This window comes from Lipophrys pholis (genome assembly GCF_963383615.2).
Source record: "Lipophrys pholis genome assembly, chromosome: 18".
NCBI lineage: Eukaryota > Metazoa > Chordata > Actinopteri > Blenniiformes > Blenniidae > Lipophrys > Lipophrys pholis.
In genome coordinates, this window is record NC_137646.1 from 16,668,774 (window position 1) to 16,695,009 (window position 26,236).

The 26,236-nt window shown below is 40.5% G+C and overlaps 1 protein-coding gene and 1 long non-coding RNA gene across 2 annotated transcripts; both read right to left on the bottom strand.

The window, feature by feature from the left end:
• Positions 1-8,348: 8,348 nt before the first annotated feature.
• LOC308123961 (uncharacterized protein) lies at positions 8,349-15,559 on the bottom strand (the record flags this gene model as incomplete). The annotated part of the gene is made up of 11 exons (XM_080486712.1): positions 8,349-8,833; positions 8,929-9,077; positions 9,175-9,236; positions 9,361-9,539; positions 9,886-10,070; positions 10,176-10,237; positions 10,354-10,688; positions 11,104-13,372; positions 13,420-13,490; positions 13,780-14,120; positions 15,552-15,559. The coding sequence occupies 4 exons, from the start codon at positions 15,557-15,559 to the stop codon at positions 12,137-12,139; spliced, it is 1,656 nt and encodes a 551-aa protein (XP_080342838.1). The 3' UTR covers positions 8,349-8,833; positions 8,929-9,077; positions 9,175-9,236; positions 9,361-9,539; positions 9,886-10,070; positions 10,176-10,237; positions 10,354-10,688; positions 11,104-12,136.
• Positions 15,560-20,086: 4,527 nt separating this feature from the next.
• On the bottom strand, positions 20,087-23,048 carry LOC308123524. The gene is made up of 6 exons (XR_013936220.1): positions 22,744-23,048; positions 21,896-21,956; positions 21,341-21,804; positions 21,155-21,216; positions 20,909-21,057; positions 20,087-20,813 (listed from the first exon to the last, which is right to left on the bottom strand). It is a non-coding gene; the product is annotated as an uncharacterized lncRNA (long non-coding RNA).
• Positions 23,049-26,236: the final 3,188 nt, after the last annotated feature.

A 26,236-nucleotide genomic window follows, 5' to 3' on the forward strand; every position in this document is an offset into this window, starting at 1 on the left:
AAAGGAGCAGGATGGAGCCTATAAGCTTATTCACTCATACCCCTTCTCCACCTCTATTAGTCATTCTACACCCAGTGGTTATTTATGTTCATATAAAAAAACAAAACAAAACAAGAGTAAATAAATTATATAAATGAAAAAGAAGTCATTTTTACACCAGTGTCACAGCCCCTCTTCCTCTCTGTACTTAATGTACTCACTGGTTTTTTTTTAATTGTTTCATGCTTGAACACTGCCTGCGCTCCACCTCCAGTCCATTCCACAACCTCACTCCACATATTGAAGGACAAAATGACTGTAGCGTTTTTGTGAAATCTACCATGTTTTAACTTTAAATCCTCTCCACTTAAAACCCCCATCTCTGTTAAAAAATAAAAATTTTGAATATTTGTAGAAGGTTGACTGTTTATCGCTTCATACATCATTTGTGTTTTAAATTGTCCCAGGTTAGTAAGTTTTTGCATTTTGGATTTTAAGAAGAGTGAATGTATAGGATCTCTACGGGTTTTAACTTAGTTTCATGAATTATTCTTACTGCTCTTTTTTGTAAAAAAATACCATTATATATTATAATGGTACTATTGTAATGCTTTCACGATGATCAAAATGACGGATGAGCACCAGCCAAAAAATGTTTCTTCGATAGATTCTTTAAGAGCGACTTAGAATGCGTCTGTCACACCTGTTTTTCAGTGGAACACATGACGACTGTTCGCTCCGGGAATCCGTGTTCCGTCCCCTCCTCCATTTAGAGCAATCAGTTGAATGAAGCCTCCAATTCTAAAGCGGGTTCACTCAGTAAATACAAAAGTGCTTTTTCTGAAGGAAGCGACTTTTACTGGAACGCAAGTTAATGTGTGTGTGTGTGTGTGTGTGTGTGTGTGTGTGTATCAGGTCTGTGTGTCTCACTTCGTGTTTCCAATTGACCAAGGTTCCACTTGTGTCCACCCCTTCCTTGTGTATTTAAACTCCTCTCCCTCTGTTGTCCTGGTCGGATCGTCTTGTCAACATGTCTCGTCTTCTCGTCAACTAGTCTCGCCTTTTGTCGTCTCGTTGCTCCGCACGTCGTTGCCCCTGTGTCCCCTGTGTCCCCTGTGTCCCCTGTGTCCCCTCGCGTTCCATGGACTTTTTGTTGCAATGAACCTGGTTTTTACGGGACTGGCTGAGTCTGCGTTTGTTTCCACCCTGCACAACCCTGACAAAACGATGTGTGTGGCCCGCGGGGTTTGAAGTAGGGATGCAACAATACCACTTAGGTTGACTACGAGTATTAACCGTTACCTACTTGCCAATACCGAGTACCGATATGAGTACGTTTGAAATGCCGCGAAGCCTGATCCACTGTCCATATGCAAACCATGTCTGAAGGCTGCGCGTCGCTACGAACCACCTCTGCGTCGATGGTGCACAGACCTCAATAGCCTCACAGTCTGGAGTGCTCACGTCGCAGTGCGTAACGACTATCTACACTCTGCCCTGTGCGTACTGCAGACTGTACACCACGGGACCAAGCTTGATGTGTGCCGTGCACACGCTCGCACCGGCTCTCTGTTAATGAGTGTGTGATACTGTCATCACATGAAGCACTAATGAGCAACACCTAGTTAACTCTGCTGGTCCGAGTGTCACTGGCTCATTAAGTTGTGAACTTTCTTTAATGTCTCTAGATACTTTTGGGCGGATCATAGTTTACACTCTGCCTTACATTTGTCATTGTCATTAACGGCAAAGAATCTCCGAACCACTCACATTACTCGCGCTCTCTTGCACACCTGTGTGTGACGTTGTTGATGAGTGACTTCACGTGGGTTGAATCAGGAATCTTTGTACGCGAATAATCCGCATAGTATGAGTATCATCGCGTTCCTGGTTTGAAGCGATGACATGTGGTCTGTTTGGTTTCAGGTGCGAATTGTCAGCCTCACTGTCTCTTCCCGCAATCTAGAACGGGAGGACATTGTCAGGACGGCTAAGAAGGGTGTGTCGGCGGACCCCGAGATAGCGGCATGACAAACCTGCAGCGATGGCACCTGCAGCCGTAGGAACCACCATGAAATAATGCACTTTAAAGGCGACACATATAAGCCTGCCTTTCACGGCTGACCCTCAGTGCACACAAGCGTTTGTCAATTAGGTGCTAATCAGCTGCCGGCCACACACTTTCCAGCACGTGAGGCTCAAAACAAGAGTGAACACCAACAGAAGAACATTGCAGCAGATTCTGCCCCCCCCCCCCTGAAATTTAAGGCGCTACCGACACATTTTGCTGTGTTGCTCATTCTACAAAAGCACGATCATCACAAGTCATGCCTTGTTGTAAAGGTGACTAATAAGGCTTTTCAACGGTATGTAATACTACACCAATTAGTTTTATCAAAGGGGAGAAAAAAATGTACTAAAATAATGTTTCCAAACTTTTCTTGAGGGGTTTAGAAGTAGTTTCCCACCTGAAGAGTCCCAGTGTGAATGAATGTACCTTTTCAAGTGTCAACAGTATTTCTGTCAACCTTACTACCTTACTGTCTCCCTACTATTTCAATGAAGTGAAGGAATTCTGTAGAAGGCGGTCGGAAGAGAATTTATTACATGTTTATTGGCTGTATCAATGCTAAATGTACTTTATGTATGTTCCTGTGTCTCTCAGTCCATCAGCAGGTCAGATCACAGATTTCGAGGCGGGAGTCAAGATAGTTCACTTTGATTTGCGTGTTTGGCTTCTATCTTCATTGAACGTTATTGTATAAAATAAATATATGAATCTGCCTCCAGAGTTGTCCTTGCGTGCCACCTCTTTATAACCTTTTAAACTATCCTGTTGTAGAGCTCTAACGACTACAACATATGATTCCATTATTATTGTCACTGAGATGGTTCTTGATATTTTGTTTTGAATGTGTTTTATGCAAGATTTCCAATTTATTTGATCAATTATGAGAACAAGAAGCCTACTTTCATGAACTCTCTTAATTTCCACACCATCTACCTTTAACTGCGCCTATGTATCCCCTTTTTACCGTTGCCAAATAACACTAATTTTGTTTTACTTAAGTTTAATGATAATTCAAGTTAAACCCTTTTAGTTTGCACATTTCGCCACTGATTGTTCTCAGTGGCGTCTGGAAATCACGCAGCAAAAACTGCGCATTCTATTTCTTGTTCAGCCCCTTGAAAATGATGACATTCATTAGTAATGACGGTAATTTTGATAAGTAATGATTGACGTAATTGCGTAAAATGAACTACCCCAAAGTGATTAATATGGTATGATTAGTTTAGCTTTAGTTTAATAAAGCTTGTGTTTAGCTTTTTAAACAATGCTTGATCTTCCGCTATGTATAGTGTGTTACAAACCTATTTTTTCCAAAATGCCTGAAAATAAACCAAAATCACCAAATTACCTTCTTGACAAATTGTCCACTTTTCATTTTTAGTAATTTGGTGTATTCTGTCGCAATCTCTAGTCTTCTTTTGTGCAGCCTCCCGACAGAATCTGCTTCAACCCGGCACACATTCATCACATACAGCTGCTTCAACATGTGAGTCACTTCTCACGGCTGGCTTTGAACGAATGCCAACGTCGCACAGATTACCTCATTAAATAACACTTCATTACATCGCTTCATCCTTGTCTGGTCACTTGTCTTGCGGCGGAGGCCACAGGCTCAGGCTTGGGAAATGTTCCCCTCCTCCTCTAAAAAAAGCACAGCAATTTTATTATCTATATGATAGAGAGCGCTTCCTTTATGGCATCATAAGCTGTGGAAATAAATTTGTATGTATTGTCACGAACTACAGTTGAAGTAAGACAGTTTTCTTGTCCTGCTTACTTCTGTACAGGACGGAGTTTATGTTCAGCAGTGTGAACGTTTGAGTCTCACCATCGACTGGGTGTAAAAGGCGTGTTCGCCCAATGCTACTTACGAACACAGTAAATGGTATATTGGATAACTATGACATACCGTGAACATGTGAGCGCCTCTAGAATCGGCCACGCTCCGCCAGCATTTTTGGGGGATCGGTCAGACCTTCAAACTTGTATGTGCGTGCGCACTGATCAAGCTCGATGCGTTGAATTACTGAGTTGATGACACCGATCAGGATCAGAAAATGTTTGACTATGTCAATCCAAGTATCGGAGAGATATTCAAGGCATGTTAATCACGTTGCACAGTACAGGCCTCAGGCTAAAATGTGTGTGACTGAGATAACATAAGTCAGACAGGAGTTTGACTTAATTGTCTTCCAGCAAGTTGGGCTCAACTAAAAAGTACATACAGTACGTCAGTGGCACAAACCCGATCCTCCAGTGTGCACATACAAGGGATGAAATAGGCGAACGAATACGTAAAGGGTGCGCCAGCTTACTTGGTTTGCTTGGTAGCTTCAGTAGACAAATGGATAAATATGCATAGATAGTAACACGGATAATCGTAATTGATCGCATCAGTGATTCACGAGTCAGTGAATATGTTTACTTAATTTTAACACCACAGTTTTGTTTCTTCTTCTTCTTCTTCTTCTTCTTTATTTTCTTTGATCGGCTATCCCCCAGTTCCAGCTCAACCATCTTCTTCTTCTTTATTTTCTTTGATCGGCTATCCCCCAGTTCCAGCTCAACCATTTTCAGTGTATGCTTGAGCAGCGGGGTGGAAAACCCAAGCGTCTGTGGATTGCGCACAATGATTGATGGTGGAAATTGTGCCCATGTGCAAATGACTCAAATAACTCAGACGCGCGGTTCACGCGGATGAACCGACCAATGAAAACACGAGTCGGTAAAATTCTTGGACTTGAAACTTGCGAGCAGGATGCAGGTATGAGTGTGATACTATTGCAATGCTTTCACGATGATCAAAATGACGGATGAGCACCAGCCAAAAAATGTTTCTTTGATAGATTCTTTAAGAGCGACTTGGAATGTGTCTGTCGCACCGGTTTTTCAGTGGAACACATGACGACTGTTCGCTCCGGGAATCCGTGTTCCATCCCTTCCTCCATTTAGAGCAATCAGTTGAATGAAGCCTCCAATTCTAAAGCGGGTTCACTCAGTAAATACAAAAGTGCTTTTTCTGATGGTAGCGACTTTTACTGGAACGCAAGTTAATGTGTGTGTGTGCAAGCTTGATGTGTGCCGTGCACACGCTCGCGCCGGCTCTCTCTTAATGAGTGTGACGTTGTTGACGCATGACTTCACGAGGGTCGAATCAGGAATCTTTGTACATAGTAACCCGCATAGTATGAGCATCATCGCGTTCCTGGTTTGAAGCGATGACATGTGGCCTGTTTGGTTCCAGGTGAGAATTGCCAGCCTCACTGTCTCTTTCCGCAATCTAGAACGGGAGGACATTGCCAGGACGGTTAAGAAGGGTGTGTCGGCGGACCCCGAGATAGCGGCATGACTACCTGCAGCGATGGCACCTGCAGCCGTAGGAACCACCATGAAATAATGCACTTTAAAGGCGGCACATTTAAGCCTGCCTATCACGGCTGACCCTCAGTGAAAGGCAGTTGTCCCTTGTGCTGAAGGGACAATCGTGGCATGTCGGCGCTCGGAGCACAAACTCAACTGCAGGACTTATGCGCACAAGCGTTTGTCAATTAGGTGCTAATCAGCTGCCGGCCACACACTTTCCAGCACGTGAAGCTCAAAACAAGAGTGAACACCAACAGATCTAAAGACTGCAGCATATGATTCCATTATTAATTTTCCCAGTGCTGACACAAGTATGTGAATTATGCAATTTGTTCAAATGCAAGTCTTAGCAACCGACCTATCATGATAGATAATCCCTGTGTGGACGAGACTACGCGACCGCTCTGCAGACATACTTACTGGGATCAACTTGTAAGTATAGTTTTAGTGAAGTCATCCCTTCAAACTGTATAGTTAGATGATCTCTTAGCACTCCACTGTCCTTTGCAGGAGGATTTAAAAAAACTTATTTGCAGGGCGGAGCCTCATCCTGCACACGGACTTGAAGAGCAGAACCGTGTGATGCATTGTGTCGCCCTAATCCTCCACTTACTGTCGCCAACCAAGACTCCCTGTAGTTCTGTGAAATTTTAGATAATGAATGAGGATGACGAAGAATGATTGTTTGAATAAGAAAATTAAAGGGTGATGCAGCAACACTAAACAGTCAAAGACATTGTTTACGGCTCGTTGACGGTTGGTATGTTCCTCATAGAAACCCACGCGCCACAAGTGTTTTAATCACAAGTTTAGATAGAGTTCCTCTGGATGCTTTTGTCGTTTCTTAACCTGACTCACTTATTCCAGTTTATGTTTAGAATTAGAAGTAGCGTCTCTATTTGTTTACATAGGACCGACTCATTTAACCAGTTCGCTCTGAGACCCTGGTACATTCATTGTTTATTACAATTAACCGTTGCAGTGGTCGAACCAAATGTTTAGCAAAGTAAAAACCTAATAGTTTTTTAATTAAGTTTTTTTTGTTTTGGTTTAAAAAAAAGAAAACCAAGCTTTTACATCTTAAAAAAAACCTAAAAAAAACAAACCTGTATATTTCAAACATGGGATTATTTCACAACATATTACATGTGAAATAATTAGTGACTAAATGAAAACTAAATCGCTGGTGAAATGAAAATTAGAATGTGACGGATGAGGTTTAAAGAAGATCAACGCTATGACCCACAGAGAGAGAGAACGTATTTAAGGACACGGGAGACAATTGGATGATTTTTTATTTTTTTTGTACTTTCGCTGTAAATACTTTACAAGATGAAAAAAAAAAACCTGATAAAACTAAACATAACAGAAGTAATACGGAAGAGAGAAAAAATACATACAGAACCTAAAAGTAATACAATAACTATAACTATAATAACTTTTCATTGTAACCATTAATTATTTAGCTTTTTAATGTTTTTTTGAAGCACAATAAAGATTTACACAATTTTAAGTCCATTCCATAAAACGACTCCCAGAAAGGAAACACATCTATATTTAACATTGCTTCTCGCTCTACCTCTTTCAAATACACACAATCCTCTGAAATTATAATTGTTTTCTCTTAATTTAAAAAAAAAAAAAAGTGAATAGCTGTGGGAAGACTTGTATTCTTCACTCAAAATAGTATTTCTAATGTTTGTGAGTATACAGCATCTATGGATTTTAAGGTGCAAGAGTCTATGAATAGTTTATTAGTGTTTAAGCTTTATTTGTTATTCTAATAATTTTTTTCTGGAGCTTAATGAGGGTCTATATGTGTTCTATATGTATTTCCCCAAACCTCAACACAATATGTCAGACACGGCATAATAAGCGAGAAATACAATACGCGCAAACATTTCTTGTTGAGAAAGTCACTTGTTTCATTTAATGATAACTTATTAATATCAAACCACTCTTTTAACCTGATTATCTCCTTTTCTATGGTTGTCAGCAGTTCTTTAATCTCTGGTCCTGTGCAATATAAAGTTCTATCATCTGCAAATATTATACATTTCAGTTTATCAAATACTGCACAGACATCATTTAAATAAAGTATGAATAACTTAGGTCCCAATACGGAACCTTGTGGAACGCCACAACGTCACTATTTTATAATGTGACACTGTATTATTAATTTTTACACACTGATACCTGTTGTCTAAATATCTTCTTATCCAGTTCAGTGTAACACCTCTTATGCCATAATGATCCCGTTTCTGCAGAAGTAAGGAGGCTGATTGTGTCGGATGCTTTTACGTAGATCAATAAAAACACCTACAAGTTCCATCACGGCTGGGGGAGTTGATCTTTTACTCCTGAAACCATACTGATGGTCACTCAGTAACTCATATTTCTCCATGAAACCATCCAGCAGATTTACAAACTTTTGAGAACTGAGGTAGCGAGGACACACGTCTGTAATTTGTTAATATATGTTTGTCACCATTTTTATAGATTGGGGCCACCTTTGGCCGTTTTCATCCTGTCTGGAAAAATACCCGTTTGAAATGATTTGTTGCACACGTAAGTGAATGGTTTAAGGATGCAGTCCATTACTTCATATCGATGGTATTATCGTCTGTGAACTTTTTGCCCTTAAACTTTCGGGCCAGTTCTGATACGTCACTCTCACAGACTCCACCGAGGAACATTGAATGGTTACTGCTGAATGATTATGGCCGACATCCCTTATTTCCTTTGCTAAATTTGGGCCGATATTTACAACAACAACAAAAAAATCGTTAAAAGCAAGTTCTTCAGTATTTTCAATAACTGAATCGTTGTTATTTACAAAATACATTGGAAAGTAATTTTTACTACATCTATTTTTTGAATCTGTGAGAAAAGATCTTCAGAAAAGCAAGTAAAAAAAAAAAGAAGAAAAAAAAAGATGTGTTTCCAATAGCTTTAATAGAAGCATCTTCAGTAAATTAAGATACAGCTTTCAGTGCCTGTTTTACACATTCAAAACATTCCATCATTGCTATTGTGATACAGTATAGACCATCTTTTCCATCATTATTATAATGTATAGCATCCCTGAATATAGTTACACAAAGAGAAAGGAAAGGTGACAGAAAACAAATACTCTAAAATACATTTAAATATTCAAGCCGACTGGATATTCATACAGGACTTTTACATTTGTTGGATGCCTCAGCATTCACTGAGGCTATATAATGATTTCACCTGAATCCTGGCTGTAAACAAAGTCCTTCTTCATACCACTGACAGAAAACATTCTCTAGCAGAGGTTCTACTGCTGACATGAGAGCAGCCATGACAGCAGCACCAAGACGGAGGCGGTGCCAAGGCTGATCTTGTGGCTCACTCCACCTGCGGTTGTATTTGGAGTTGCAGTTGACACAGGAGTATCTGTTGGATAAAAAGGGAAACAAGTCACTTCTTAAACAAGCCCTTCAACAACATTGTACATTTTTAATGAAATCGTGTTTTTAAATCGTGCTTACCCATCCCGTTCACAACAATAGAGGTGGTGTCAATGTTGAAGGCTGTGACATTTCGAGCTGCAATAGCCAAAACGTTTGCAATCTGAACGTTGTTAGGAACCGACGATGATGCAAAGGTAAGTTGCAACATGTTGATGATGGATCCATTTCTGCAAAAGGAATATTCATAATTTGGTTTTATTTGCCTGAATATCCATTTGATATTATTATTTTAGTTTTTTAAAGGAGACTGCTCAAATGACAAACCTGAATGACAACACTGATAACCGTCTAAATGAAGCAAATTCTCGTTGGTAGAAAGGGACAAGCTGCAAAAATACACAGGAGTTCTCCGTAAACATTCATTTATATATTCATCTTATCTCCAATTTCATCATTTGTATCAAGTCTCATAAGATATTTCACAATACTCTCAACTTTCAGAGCACTTACATTGGTTGTTATCGATGTTGCCCGAGCCATGAATGCAGCAGATGATGAATTTGACAAGTCACTTGTAAAAGTCTCTCCACGAGATGTGAAAGTCAAATCTGTTGTTGTTACTGCCTCTGCAGTTGGAGCAGCAGTCGTTACATTGGGAGCAGCAGTCGTTGCATTTCCTATATTTGTTGCTGTCGAACAAAAGTCAAAAATTAAAAACAAATAGAACCCCCCCACCAAAACTCTATGCAACTTTTATGGATGGCTGTCACTTGAGCCAATGTAATTGTATGTTGCTAGTTTTTGGCAACAATTCAATCAGTGTCAGCCGAGGGAGTGGATGAGTGAAAAAAGGTGGTTTGAAGGAAAGAGCAGTGGCCTCTTTAATGAACGGCCATTAATTGCTGCCATGCATCAGTAAAAAGTTCTTCTCTTCCCATTCATTTTAGAGCTAAATCAAAAATCTGCAATATATGTTAAATAGAGGCCGATTCAGTCAGTCATCTACCTAGAGATGTAGGACTCCTGTTTACTTACCAGTGACTCTGACAGAGTCCGTATCAATAGTAAGGTTGCCAGTGTTGTTGGGATTGGACGCAGCTTGAACGAAAGACATTGAAACATTTTCAGCCGGTGGGATTTCTGAAGACGGCGCAGACGAATTGAACTGGACCTCCAAATCTGCCTCAGTGTTTTCCATTCGCGTTCTGGCTGAAGCTCGTCTGCACCAAAGAAACATAGAAACATTGACCAGGTGACATGAATGGAACTTTCCAATAGAGGCGATATGAACAATGACAATCAAACAGGTGATTGTATGACCGTACCTGAACGCTCTGACGAAGCAACCCATGAAAAATCGAAACAATGGTCTGTAGGTACGGTCACACTGTGGGAAGTAAACAAGTACAGAAATGAGCAAAGTACCATTCAGGTTCATGAATGGAAAAAAACAACAAACTCTAATCATCAACATTTATCAAGCAATTCTGAGACAGAACTCACCAGATTCAACAACGGCGCTTCAAGGGCTCTAAATGCTTGACTGTTGCGATCATTCAGGTCTTCTGTGAACGGTTGATCTATGTCAAATTGAAGAGTTACAGTTGGTGGAGGAGCTTCAGTGGCTGGCCCTGGGGCTGCTGCTGAGACTGAGGTTGCTGTTGATCCTCGAGTTGACGTTGAGCCTGGGGTTGTAGTGGATCCTGGAGTTGCTGTTGATCCAGGAGTTGCTGTTGATCCAGGAATTGTCGTTGATCCTGGAGTTGCTGTTGATCCAGGAGTTGTCGTTGATCCTGGAGTGGCTGTTGAACCTGGAGTTTCTGTTGAACCTGGAGTTTCTGTTGATCCAGAAGTTGCTGTTGATCCTGAAGTTGCTATTGATCCAGGAGTTATTGTTGATCCAGGGGTTGCTGTGGAACCTGGAGTTGCAGTAGAAGCTGGGGTTGCTGTTGATCCTGAAGTTGCTGTTGATTCAGGAGTTGCCGTTGATCCAGGAATTGTCGTTGATCCTGGAGTTGCTGTTGATCCAGGAGTTGTCGTTGATCCTGGAGTAGCTGTTGAACCTGGAGTTTCTGTTGATCCAGGAGTTGCTGTTGATCCTGAAGTTGCTGTTGATCCAGGAGTTGTCGTTGATCCTGTAGTTGCTATTGATCCAGGAGTTATTGTTGATCCTGGAGTGGCTGTTGAACCTGGAGTTTCTGTTGAACCTGGAGTTTCTGTTGATCCAGAAGTTGCTGTTGATCCTGGAGTTGCTGTTGATCCAGAAGTTGCTGTTGATCCTGAAGTTGCTATTGATCCAGGAGTTATTGTTGATCCAGGAGTTGCTGTGGAACCTGGAGTTGCAGTAGAAGCTGGGGTTGCTGTTGATCCTGAAGTTGCTGTTGATTCAGGAGTTGCCGTTGATCCAGGAATTGTCGTTGATCCTGGAGTTGCTGTTGATCCAGGAGTTGTCGTTGATCCTGGAGTAGCTGTTGAACCTGGAGTTTCTGTTGATCCAGGAGTTGCTGTTGATCCTGAAGTTGCTGTTGATCCAGGAGTTGTCGTTGATCCTGTAGTTGCTATTGATCCAGGAGTTGCTGTTGATCCTGGAGTGGCTGTTGAACCTGGTGTTTCTGTTGAACCTGGAGTTTCTGTTGATCCAGAAGTTGCTGTTGATCCTGGAGTTGCTGTTGATCCAGAAGTTGCTGTTGATCCTGAAGTTGCTATTGATCCAGGAGTTATTGTTGATCCAGGAGTTGCTGTGGAACCTGGAGTTGCAGTAGAAGCTGGGGTTGCTGTTGATCCTGAAGTTGCTGTTGATTCAGGAGTTGCTGTTGATCCAGGAATTGTCGTTGATTCTGGAGTTGCTGTTGATCCAGGAGTTGTCGTTGATCCTGGAGTAGCTGTTGAACCTGGAGTTTCTGTTGATCCAGGAGTTGCTGTTGATCCTGAAGTTGCTGTTGATCCAGGAGTTGTCGTTGATCCTGGAGTGGCTGTTGAACCTGGAGTTGCTGTTGATTCTGATGTTGCTGTTGATCCAGGAGTTGCTGTTGATCCTGAAGTTGCTGTTGATCCAGGAGTTGTTGTTGATCCTGGAGTGGCTGTTGAACCTGGAGTTTCTGTTGAACCTGGAGTTTCTGTTGATCCAGAAGTTGCTGTTGATCCTGGAGTTGCTGTTGATCCAGAAGTTGCTGTTGATCCTGAAGTTGCTATTGATCCAGGAGTTATTGTTGATCCAGGAGTTGCTGTGGAACCTGGAGTTGCAGTAGAAGCTGGGGTTGCTGTTGATCCTGAAGTTGCTGTTGATTCAGGAGTTGCCGTTGATCCAGGAATTGTCGTTGATCCTGGAGTTGCTGTTGATCCAGGAGTTGTCGTTGATCCTGGAGTGGCTGTTGAACCTGGAGTTTCTGTTGATCCAGGAGTTGCTGTTGATCCTGAAGTTGCTGTTGATCCAGGAGTTGTCGTTGATCCTGGAGTTGCTGTTGATTCTGATGTTGCTGTTGAACCTGGAGTTGCTGTTGATTCTGATGTTGCTGTTGATCCTGAAGTTGCTGTTGATCCAGGAGTTGTCGTTGATCCTGAAGTTGCTGTTGATCCAGGAGTTGCTGTTGATCCTGAAGTTGCTGTTGATCCTGGAGTTGCTGTTGAACCTGGAGTTGCTGTTGATTCCGATGTTTCTGTTGATCCAGGAGTTGCTGTTGATCCCGAAGTTGCTGTTGATCCAGGAGTTGTTGTTGATGCTGGAGTTGCTGTTGATCCAGAAGTTGCTGTTGAACCTGGAGTTGCTGTTGATTCTGATGTTGCTGTTGATCCAGGAGTTGCTGTTGATCCTGAAGTTGCTGTTGATCCAGGAGTTGTTGTTGATCCTGGAGTTGCTGTTGAACCTGGAGTTGCTGTTGATTCTGATGTTGCTGTTGATCCAGGAGTTGCTGTTGATCCTGAAGTTGCTGTTGATCCTGGAGTTGCTGTTGATCCTGGAGTTGCTGTTGAACCTGCTGTTGATTCTGATGTTTCTGTTGATCCAGGAGTTGCTGTTGATGCTGGAGTTGCTGTTGATCCAGAAGTTGCTGTTGAACCTGGAGTTGCTGTTGATTCTGATGTTGCTGTTGATCCAGGAGTTGCTGTTGATCCTGAAGTTGCTGTTGATCCAGGAGTTGCTGTTGATGCTGGAGTTGCTGTTGATTCTGAAGTTGCTGTTGATCCTGAAGTTGCTGTTGATCCAGAGGTTATCGTTGATGCAGCAGTTGCTGTTGATCCTGGAGTTGCTGTTGATTCTGATGTTGCTGTTGATCCTGAAGTTGCTGTTGATCCAGGGGTTGCTGTTGATCCTGAAGTTGCTGTTGATCCAGGGGTTGTTGTTGATCCAGCAGTTGCTGTTGATCCTGGAGTTGCTGTTGATTCTGATGTTGCCGTCGATCCAGAAGTTGCTGTTGATCCAGCAGTTACTGTTGATCCAGGAGTTGTCGTTGATCCAAGAGTTGCCGTTGATCCAGAAGTTGCCGTTGATCCAGCAGTTGCTGTTGATCCAGCAGTTGCCGTTGATCTAGAAGTTGCTGTTGATCCAGAAGTTGCAGTTGATCCAGCAGTTGCCGTTGATCCTGAAGTTGCTGTTGATCCAGCAGTTTCTGTTGATCCAGAAGTTGCTGTTGATCCAGCAGTTTCTGTTGATCCAGAAGTTGCAGTGGATCCAGAAGTTGCTGTTGATCCAGCAGTTTCTGTTGATCCTGAAGTTGCTGTGGATCCAGGAGTTGCTGTTGATCCTGAAGTTGCTGTTGATCCTGGAGTTGCTGTTGATCCAGCAGTTTCTGTTAATCCAGAGGTTGCAGTGGATCCAGAAGTTGCCGTTGATCCAGAAGTTGCTGTTGATCCTGGAGTTGCTGTTGATTCTGATGTTGCTGTTGAACCTGGAGTTGCTGTTGATTCTGATGTTGCTGTTGATCCAGGAGTTGCTGTTGATCCTGAAGTTTCTGTTGATCCAGCAGTTGCTGTTGATCCTGCAGTTTCTGTTGATCCAGAAGTTGCTGTTGATCCAGCAGTTTCTGTTGATCCAGAGGTTGCAGTGGATCCAGCAGTTGCCGTTGATCCAGAAGTTGCTGTTGATCCAGCAGTTTCTGTTGATCCAGAGGTTGCAGTGGATCCAGCAGTTGCCGTTGATCCAGAAGTTGCTGTTGATCCTGAAGTTTCTGTTGATCCAACAGTTGCTGTTGATCCAGAAGTTGCAGTTGGTCCTGAAGTTGCCGTTGAGCCCGGAGTGACTGTTGATGATTGAGATGACACTTCTCCAACGGTTGCTGTAAACCACATTGACAAGGATTAAAGCTAAATCCAGTTCACACTATGTTTTGTTTCTCCCCTCTTAGTCTATAAAAATCCCTCACTTACCAATTAGTATCACAATAATGGTTATTAGCTGTCTGTTCCCCATCATGGCCGCCGCTTGAGTCTGAAATGTTGGAAAGTACAAGTCAGTGCATGAAACTCTTTCACGTACAATTCATGACAATCATTCATAAAAAAATTAATTATGTGTATTATAGTTGGATATTTATAGTTCTGTCAATAGGGGACATTATATTATGCCAAGTAGAATATAAAACTATCAAACTCCTGTATTGAATCAAATAAAATGTATTTTTCCACCGTTCCTTTATCCCACTTCAGTAAACAAAGTTTCTCATTACAAAGTTGATTCCTCACCATTCACTTTTTAACCAATAGACATATACACACTTCATTCCAATTCTATTTTAGTTCATCAGTTAACATAAACATGTTTTAATGTAAAACAGCCAGCTTCACATTAAGTCTTTCTTTACACTGAGCGTGAAACCCTCTAAATATATTTAATAGTATTGCTGTGGAGGATTCACTCAACATGAATGTCGCTATTATTAAATGTAATTATTAAATCTGTAGGTAAGTGGGAATTCATATTAAGTTTGTGATGTGAGTTTGTTTTATCTCATTTAGCAAATATGACCTGTAAATGGCGTGTAGGAAAACCATAAGGGCTTTAATTTTACTCGACTTAAACTATTTCACAACCTGTGTTGTATTGTATCGATTCAACGTGTATTTATTTCGGTACCACAGTAGGAATGTGCACAAAACAAAAAAACTGAAAAAATATCAAAACAAATTATCAATTAAAAACAATGGACAATTAAATTTCAATAAAAATACTTAAAACTGATTTTATGTGAACTTCATCCACTAAAATGTACTTACCCAAAATCATACTAAAAAATACCACAGTAAGAATGTGCACAAAACAAAGAAACAAAAAAATATTTTAAATAAATCAGGTGTCTTCGTTTTATCATAATCTTCTTTATGATTATGTTTTTATGTTTTAGTGTCTTTTGTGTCTCAACAAAAACAGGAAACCAACTGTCAATGTTTTTTGAACATGAAAATTCAGCTACTGTTTTAAGAGAAATACTAGATCATCAAAACTGTATTTTTTTCACAGTTTTGTGAACCTTCAAACAAATAGTGATTTTTCTGATGACTGCTGCACACCAGCAAAAAGCACAACAAATTGTATAAACACGTGAGCAATTAAATCACTAATTCAGTGTCATAGGTTAGTCAGTCAAAGCAGGATAGAAGATGTAACTGGAATCAAAGCAGATTTCATCTAATATGTTCAATATCAAACCCTTTCAACACAGCCTGAAGACAGACACAATTTTAACAGTTGTTTTATAATTATTGTTTACCCCCACATAGCCAAAAATTAAAATCACATGCAGTTGTCAAATAAATAAAAATTGGACAATTCAATTTCAATAAAAATACTTAAAACTGATTTTATGTGAACTTCATCCACAAAAATGTACTTACCCAAAATCAGAGTGCGTTTTGTTAAGTCCTCTGTGATCGTCCCTCCTGCTTCCTTATCTCTTATGATGCTCCCAACCTCCTTCAGCTCCTTTATATGTACAATGCATGTTGCAATAGTGTGAGGTATGACAAGATTTCTCCGTGCAATGTTTCAGCACGTCAATGTCGACGAAATGAAGGGTGAAGTAAACAACACAAAAAAAGGTTCCGTTTTGTGTAATACGTTTTACTACCTTGTTTGGTTCTGTTCAGAAAGAAACGCAACCATATTTAAAAAAAAAAATTTCCCCACAAAATGACCACAGTAATTGGAGTTAGTGTGATTGATAGAGTTACGCTCCCTCTAGTGTTCACATGGAAATGGTGCAGCCCAGCAGGAAACAGGAAATGTCGTTGGGTGCGTCTCTGGCGTCCTCCTGGCAAATGTTGCATCGATCCAATCAAGTCAAAACTATCAGCACAGAACTGAGAAGTCAGAGTTTTTGTTCACAAACAAAAAAATTAAATGATGTCACTTCACCCTGTCCATTCAATAACTTTTCACCCAGTGCAATACCATGCCCATGATCCCATACTGTTCTAGCTTAATTTTTAATATATCATGTGTTTACTGTGTCAAAAGCCTTTCTGGAATTAATAAAGAATCCTACTTCATACTGTTTGTGACAATTGTTTTCTAATTCTATTGGGGTGTTGATTCTGCCAGTAGATTTGCCTGATTGTGGCTGTTTCACACTTAGATTCTGGAGCAATCTTCAGATGGATTTCAGAACATGTTGAAGTCACCTCCAATTCGGGTTGTAGAGTTAGACGATAAGTCTGGGATGTGGGACACATTTGTGAGTGAGAAGAGTGAGTTATAACGGTGGAGATGGAGGGAGAAACAGGATTAAAGGGGTTATATCAGGGCAGCCTGTGAGGATGGAACGTCATCCATTCACCTGGTGGGATTGTTTCTCTCCATTAGAATGAAATTATATTAGTTTACAGCAAATCTCTAATGTCACTGGGAACAGTGGAGCTGGAAACATATCAATAACCCTTAATCACTTCTCTTTCACATATTCTAATTGGACTAAGTCACCTGTTTACTTGTTGTGAATCATTTGTATATACTTTCATGTGGTTATTCACGATTGTTACGCCCCACAGAGAGAGGGAACATAATTAACGACAAGAGACAAGGGTAATACAAGAGGAGACAAGAGGAGGCTTTTTTACATTCAGTTTATTTTTAACTTTGAAGAGAGAGCAGACAGGCGGCGTACCCACGAAATCCTTGTCCACCAGTTAAAAAAAAAAAAAAAAAAAAAAAAAAAAAAAATCCAAAATCCAAAAGGGAAACAGTAAAAGTATGAACTTAAAGATGGGCGAGACGACCGGGAAGTCCTAACAAGCGCCCTGGAACAGCTGACTGCGGGAGCGTGCATGGAGACGAGGCGTCCCAAGGAGGCGGGGAGGAAATGAACGAGCGAGCCTCGTGAGAGCGAAGCACCAGCCTATTTATAGATGGAGCGGAAACGATCGCGAAAGAAAATAACCCACAACTAAATACACCCACCACAACTCATAGTCTCCAACCGTTTCATATCAATTAACTATATCAAGAAAATAATGGGGACAAAATACCCACAGGAGGAACCGAAACAGCAGAAACGCTGAAATGATGTCGTTTTCATGTTGGGCTGCTCGTGGTGACTGTCGTTTGTTATTGAATTAAAACCACACCCATGGGTTTAAAGTACTTCACAGCACTGGGGCTGCTTGGTCAGCCAACTAACTTTAGTAGATAAATGGATAAATATGCATGCAACACAAGGCACAGTAGCTACGTTTTAAAGGTTTTAACCTAAAAGTGTTTGTATTGTTGCTTTAAAGCGTGACGAAGGCACATTTGCAAAGAAGCACCGACTCGAAGGACAATCTCTCTAAGTTATGTAGTACTGCTGAAGAGAGTAGGGTCTTAACATGAGCAAGTGAACGAGGTGGGAGTGCTCATACTCTGTTGTAAGTTCACAGCTTTTTTGCACTTCACCCATCACTCAGTCTTAACCCTGCAGGAAGCTTAATCTGTAAACAAAAGCATTTTTGTAGAACGAATCATAATGATGCATCAGGTTATCCAACAATCCCATCTTTATTAGTTTCTGGCTGGAAACACAAACTTCGCCCAACTTCCGAAAACAATTCCTTCTCTTACAACTTGCAGTTATGACGTAGATATGGGTGTGACTATTGTAATGCTTTCACAGTAATCAAAAGGAATGATGAGCATAATAATTGTTTCTCTGACAGATTCTTAATCATCTTCTTGAAGTGTATCCGTCAGACCTGTTTTCTGTTGAACAGTGTCTTGTTTCGGGAATCGGTGTTCCGTTTCCTCCTCCATTTAGAGCAATCGGTTGAATAAAGCAGCTTCACACAGTAAATACAGAGGGGATTTTTCTGAAGGTAATGACTTTTCCTCGAATGCCAGTTAGTGTGTGTGTGTGTGTGTGTGTGTGGCCTCTTCCTCTTTGGAGGTGAGCAATGGGATCCTAAAAAGAGTTGCTCAGTCATTCCAGGGGCGTTGAACTCCTCTGCTGCTTCAGTTGTCTGAGCCACTTCAGGCTTGCCAAGGTAAACTCATCCACACCCAATACTTGCCTGGTGAGTGAAACGAAGGCTTGTCGTTGAGCATTAACAGAAAAAGATGTGTTGCTGTGTGCTCAAGTCGAGTTTCACTGCGACAACAGATGATACTGTGTTTTCAATTCACCGCACTGATTTCAATTTACAGTGTCACTCAACCAAACTTTTCAAATTATGGTACATGATTGTGTTGCGATTAGTGATATCTGGCGATTCAGGTTATATTCAAACTGATACTGATTTCAGGGCAAGATCTGGTTTTGGGTTATATTCAGCTGAAAATCGGAAGTCTTTTACCCAAAATAGAGCTTGTTTGGGTATACAAGGAGTCCTATATTACTATTGGTAGTTGCTGCAGACGTCCCTCTGCAGCAAAGGAAACCTTGTCCTCCTCATCTAACCTCCTCTCCAAACTACCTGACAATGAAAATGCCTCCTGTGGTGATCTGAAATGTAACTGGCTGACACCAGCTTCAGATGAATTTAAAGCATTTTACAACACAATGGATTTTAAACAGCTAATAGCCTGGCCTGTATGTCAGTATTAGGTCCCTGCTATTTGTATAATTTTTGGGTTGAATCGTCCAAAATGCGAATTGTTTATGCAGACGATACTGTTATTTATTGTTTTGGAGACACTATATTGGTGGCTGTTGAGCACTGGCAAGCTGCTTTCAAAGAAATAAAAGCCCAGCATCTGACTACCACTCTACACTCATAAAAGACTGCATAAACAGATGGAAAAAATACTTCCAGATCCTCCTGAACAACCCACCAGTTCCCAAAGACCAAGAACTCACAAAGGATGCAAAATAACATCGCCATCAACAACCAATGGATCCATTGCAATGCCCACCAGTCGGTGCGCCTTGAAGAAGCCAAAGAAAAACAAAGCTCCCGGCATCTGCAAACATTACAGCTGGAAAGCTCAAAGCAGGTGGAGACAATATCCTCCTATGGTTTACTAATATCTTCAACTCAATCTGGATCTGTGAGACACTGCCTGATGACTGGTGAAGGAGAATCATTCTCCTTTAAAAAAAAAAAAAAAAAAAGGAAAGGAGATCAGCTGACTTACAAGAGCCATAGAGGAATTACTCTCCTTTCCATCGCCAGCAAAGTATCCACATGGTTTTATATATATACTGTATCAAATGTCCACCGTTCGTCTCACTGTTGAGAAAGTTTGGTAATGTCGAAAAGGATGCCATCTTTTTCATTTACCTGAGGTCAGCACTCGATACGTCCCTGTGGAAAATCCTCAAGGCTGTTGGCACACCACCCAAAATAACATCCCTCTACTAGCACATGTATGCAGGTGCAGAAGGCTGCGTCCGAGTCAATAGGAAATGCTCAAATACCGTCACAATGAATAGTGGAGTAAGGCAGAGGTGTGTGGCAACACAGACTGAGTTCTGCCTTAGAACACTGTTCAGAAAACACTCAGATTACAGGAAGTTATTACCATTGATGTTTTTCAAACTTATATTAGAGACTTTTTAATTGCTAATGGCATGCGAAGATATATTAATGTATAGCACAATCACCATCATTTGTTTTAGGGCTCTATAAGCATGTGCTGAGGTCCTGTCTGGTTTATCATGACTCTTTTGCTCCTCGTGACTCGCTACTCCTCTCTATCCGGCCCTCTCCTCTCCCTTTAGCCCCTCCCATTCTTCACCGGACCATGTAACACCACTCATCCACAGGACTTGGTGAGACGAGAACTTTAGAAAAGCAAGTTAAAGAAAGATGAACAAAAACCACCTCATAGTCCGTACATGTTTCCAACACCTTTAATAGAAGCATCTTCAGTAAATAAAGCTTTCAGTGCCTGTTTTACATGGCAAAAACATTTCATCATTGCTATCGTGATACAGTATAGACTATTGTTTTACACATTATTATATAATGTAGAGCATCCGTGAATATAGTTACACAAAAATAAAGCAAAGACTATAGAAAAATACCCTGAAATTACATTTAAATAATAAAACAGACTGGATATTCATACAGGACACAGTATATTACATTTGTATGACGCCTCATCATTCACCTGAATTCTGGCTGTAAAGCTCCACTGAGGTTTTGAGGTACAGCCCACAAACTCTTGTTGAACTTTCACTCATATAAAAATAAAAGACTTTGTTTTGATCATAAATAGCTTTGTCATTAGACAGTGAATATTGTCGGTACTTTTAATGTAGGTGAATCAAAATCTGGATTTATTGAATGCCAGAACAGCAAAGTACTTATTGATCAAGTCTATTCATCTTAAAGTTTTCTTCTGAAGTTTCTTCCAATAGTAGTTCATCACGATTTAGCATTTTGAATGTCATCAAAGTCCTTCTTCATATCACTGACAGCAAATATTCTGTAGCAGAAGTTCTACTGCTGACATGAGAGCAGCCATGACAGCAGCACCAAGACGGAGGCGGTGCCAAGGCTGATCTTGTGGCTCACTCCACCTGCGGTTGTATTGGGAGCTGCAGTTGACACAGGAGTATCTGTTGGATAAAAAGGGAAACAAGTCACTTCTTAAACAAGCCCTTCAACAACATTGTATGTTTTTAATGAAATCGTGTTTTTAAATTGTGCTTACCCATCCCGTTCACAACAATAGAGGTGGTGTCAATGTTGAAGGCTGTGACATTTCGAGATGCCATAGCCAAAACTTTTGCAATCTGAGTGTTGTTAGGAACCGACGATGATGTAAAGGTAAGTTGCAACATGTTGATGATGGATCCATTTCTGCAAAAGGAATAATCATAATTTGGTTTTATTTGCCTGAATATCCATTTGATATTATTATTTTAGTTTTTTAAAGGAGACTACTCAAATGACAAACCTGAATGACAACACTGATAACCGTCTAAATGAAGCAAATTCTCGTTGGTAGAAAGGGACAAGCTGCAAAAATACATAGGAGTTCTCCGTTAACATTCATTTAAATATTCATCTTATCTCCAATTTCATCATTTGTATCAAGTCTCATAAGATATTTCACAATACTCTCAACTTTCAGAGCACTTACATTGTTTGTTATTGATGTTGCCCGAGCCATGAATGCAGCAGATGATGAATTTGACAAGTCACTTGTAAAAGTCTCTCCACGAGATGTGAAAGTCAAATCTGTTGTTGTTTCTGCGTCTGCAGGTGGAGCAGCAGTCACTACAGGTGTCATAGTGACGGGGGCTGTTGTCGGAGTTGTGGGGGCAGATGTAGTTGTGGGGGCAGATGCTGCAGTTGTGGGGGCAGATGTTGTAGTTGCGGGGGCAGATGTTGTAGTTGTGGGGGCAGATGTAGTAGTTGCGGGGGCAGATGTTGTAGTTGTGGGAGCTGATGTTGTAGTTGTGGGAGCTGATGTTGTAGTTGTGGGGGCAGATGTTGTAGTTGTGGGAGCAGATGTAGTTGTGGTGGCAGATGCTGCAGTTGTGGGGACTGCCGTTGAGCCCGGAGTGACTGCTGATGATTGAGATGACACTTCTCCAACGGTTGCTGTAAACCACATTGACAAGGATTAAAGCTAAATCCAGTTCACACTATGTTTTGTTTCTCCCCTCTTAGTCTATAAAAATCCCTCACTTACCAATTAGTATCACAATAATGGTTATTAGCTGTCTGTTCCCCATCATGGCCGCCGCTTGAGTCTGAAATGTTGGAAAGTACAAGTCAGTGCATGAAACTCTTTCACGTACAATTCATGACAATCATTCATAAAAAAATATTTATGTGTATTATAGTTGGATATTTATAGTTCTGTCAATAGGGGACATTATATTTTGCCAAGTAGAATATAAAACTATCAAACTCCTGTATTGTATCAAATAAAATGTATTTTTCCACCGTTCCTTTATCCCACTTCAGTAAACAAAGTTTCTCACTACAAAGTTGATTCCTCACCATTCACTTTTTAACCAATAGACATATACACACTTCATTCCAATTCTATTTTAGTTCATCAGTTAACATAAACATGTTTTAATGTAAAACAGCCAGCTTCATATTAAGTCTTTCTTTACACTGAGCGTGAAACCCTCTAAATATATTTAATAGTATTGCTGTGGAGGATTCACTCAACATGAATGTCGCTATTATTAAATGTAAGTGACTGAAAATCTGTAGGTAAGTGGGAATTCATATTAAGTTTGTGATGTGAGTTTGTTTTATCTCATTTAGCAAATATGACCTGTAAATGGCGTGTAGGAAAACCATAAGGGCTTTAATTTTACTCGACTTAAACTATTTCACAACCTGTGTTGTATTGTATCGATTCAACGTGTATTTATTTCGGTACCACAGTAGGAATGTGCACAAAACACAAAAAACAGAAAAATATCAAAAAGATTTATCAATTAAAAACAATGGACAATTAAATTTCAATAAAAATACTTAAAACTGATTTTATGTGAACTTCATCCACTAAAATGTACTTACCCAAAATCAGAGTGCGTTTTGTTAAGTCCTCTGTGATCGTCCCTCCTGCTTCCTTATCTCTTATGATGCTACCAACCTCCTTCAGCTCCTTTATATGTACAATGCATGTTGCAATAGTGTGAGGTATGACAAGATTTCTCCGTGCAATGTTTCAACACGTCAATGTCGACGAAATGAAGGGTGGAGTAAACAAAACAAAAAAACAGGTGCATGTTCATTGTGACAAGGCCCAGAGACCAGATCTTAATTGTTAAAGCTGCAGGTTCAGTTTCGTGTAATACGTTTGACTACCTTTTTTTCTGTTCTGTTCAGAAAGAAACGCAACGATATTTAAAAAAAAATTCCCCACAAAATGACCACAGTAATTGGAGTTAGTGTGATTGATAGACACACTATGGAAGCGTCCCACAGAGTTACGCTCCCTCTAGTGTTCACATGGAAATGGTGCAGCCCAGCAGGAAACAGGAAATGTCGTTGGGTGCGTCTCTGGCGTCCTCCTGGCGAATGTTGCATCGATCCAATCAAGTCAAAACTATCAGCACAGAACTGAGAAGTCAGAGTTTTTGTTCACAAACAAAAAAATGAAACGATGTCACTTCACCCTGTCCATTCAATAACTTTTCAATTCAAATGCTATAAAGGTGCATCTGTCAAGAGAGGATGAGCATTTTGGAAACAATGAATATTTCACAATTTATTCATATTGTGAACAAATAAATCTGCCGTGAAACCCAGGTAATTTGCTCCTGAGTTGCATTACAGCCCATAACTGTCTAATGAGCAAAAACAACTACAGGGATTTCTTTACCTTTGTGAATGTTTATGTAATGGCTGTGTTGTTATTATTGGTAACTACAAACAGTATTATTGCAAAAGTCTGGACCAATATGATGTCAATATTCAGAAAATAGCCCAAAAAATATGCAAAATCTGCTCCAAATAAGCTTACTTCACGATTGATAATAAAACACACACTTATAAAAAGCTTTATTCCAGTTCAAGAAATACCATGGCATCACATTTGCTCTACAAAGCAGCAGAGCACGGCAAGCGCTTTATACTATTAATCCTTAAGTGATGGAAAATAAAGACTTTTAATCGACTCAGATCAGCGTAAGCTTACTAAGTGCACTATAAATTTAATAAGAAATATACATAGGTCTTATCTAGCCTACCATAGGACATACTTCACAAAAGAAACTTTTTAATTTTATCACTGGTTATTTCTTAACACGTGAAAAATGTTTATCTAATGAAAAAGCAGTGACAATAACTTACGTGAACTTGATAAAACTTAGGAGTTACGGAGTCACAGACGGGACTGTCATCCGTCCATAGCAAGCGAGCATAACTGCGAGTGCAACTGATAAATAACCTAAGGTAAATTGAAATGACCTCTTTCTTTATTACGTTTCTCCACCTCTTCTCTCCTTCTCTTTCGCCCCTGGGCTCCCGGAGGCTTTGTTTTATTTATTTGACATGATAATGGTTGTTTGTCGTGTACTACTGTCTTTCAGTGAGTATCATTCACGTCCGATAAATAGCCTGTCCATTCTCGCCCACCATGAGCAGGTAACAAGGAGCGGCGTTGTGATGTCGGGGGTCAAGCAGAAAGCAGGAAAATACAGTAGGGCCTATTTTTTAGATAGGTTATCGTCATGTTTTCTTGGACTCTTGTGAAACATTAATAAATGATATGAAAATAATTTTTCTTCTTTTTGTCCATTGATGTTAATTACTCACTTAATTACGCCCCCGAGCATTTGGCCCTGGATTTAAGACCATGTTGAAGTCACCTCCAATTCAGGTTGTAGAGTTAGACGATAAGTCTGGGATGTGGGACACATTTGTGTGTGACGAGTGAGTGAGAACGGTGGAGATGGAGGGAAAAACAAGATTAAAGGGGTTATATCAGGGCAGCCTGTGAGGATGGAACGTCATCCATTCACCTGGTGAGATTTTTTCTCTTATAGTTATATTAGTTTACAGCAAATCTCTAATCTCACTGGGAACAGTGGAGCTGGAAAGCGAAGCACCAGCCTATTTATAGATGGAGTGGAAACAATCAATAAAGAAAATAACCCACAACTAAATACACCCACCACAACTAATAGTCTCCAACCGTTTCATATCAAATAACTATATTAAGAAAATAATGGGGACAAAATACCCACAGGAGGAACAGAAAAGAAAGGCGGGGGGGACCCTCAAGACGTAACACCAATGACAGGCCCAACATTGTATCAAGGCCCCGTATACACGACAGTCTTTCTAAGTGAAAACTCATGCTTCTTGCGTTGTTTTTGTTTCAGAAAGGTTTCCTGTTCACACGGCAAAGTCGAAGACGAAGTCTGTTTACACAGAAACAGCAGAAACGCTGAAATGATGTCGTTTTCATGTTGGGCTGCTCGTGGTGACTGTCGTTTGTTATTGAATTAAAACCACACCCATGGGTTTAAAGTACTTTACAGCACTGGGGCTGCTTGGTCAGCCAACTAACTTTAGTAGATAAATGGATAAATACGCATGCAACACAACGCACAGTAGCTACGTTTTAAAGGTTTTAACCTAAAAGTGTTCACCCATCACTCAGTCTTAACTTTGCAGGAAGCTTAATATGTAAACAAAAGCATTTTTGTAGAACGAATCATAATGATGCATCAGGTTATCCAACAATCCCATCTTTATTAGTTTCTGGCTGGAAACACAAACTTCGTCCAACTTCAGAAAACAATTCCTTCTCTTGAAACTTGCAGTTTCGACGTAGATATGGGTGTGACTATTGTAATGCTCTCACAGTAATCAAAAGGAATGATGAGCATAATAATTGTTTCTCTGACAGATTCTTAATCATCTTCTTGAAATGTATCCGTCAGACCTGTTTTCTGTTGAACAGTGTCTTGTTTCGGGAATCGGTGTTCCGTTTCCTCCTCCATTTAGAGCAGTCGGTTGAATAAAGCAGCTTCACACAGTAAATACAGAGGGGATTTTTCTGAAGGTAATGACTTTCCTCGAATGCCAGTGTGTGCATGTGTGTGTGTGTGTGTGTGTGTGTGTGTGTGTGGCCTCTTCCTCTTTGGAGGTGAGCAATGGGATCCTAAAAAGAGTTGCTCAGTCATTCCAGGGGCGTCGAACTCCTCTGCTGCTTCAGTCTACGTAGATGAGAATGACCCATATCTCCGGGCCACCGACGTGCAAGTTCATGACAGTGTGTCCTCACCTGCCGCCATTGCCACTTGTTCTTTGACACTTTAGAAGAGGATTTATGAATGATTTTCTATTTTCGGGTTTACTTTGTTTTTTGCCGTATACGGTTCATATGAAATGTGCGTGAAAGGATGACACCTTTATGCATCGTTAAAATGTTTGACACCTCTGGTGAAAGTACTGAAATATTGTTCAAGACATTCTTTATTGGCTGAAATCAACCCAAGAAGGTTCTTCCATTCTTCCTGATGAGAATCAGAAAGAATGTGTATCTTGAAGGAATAAA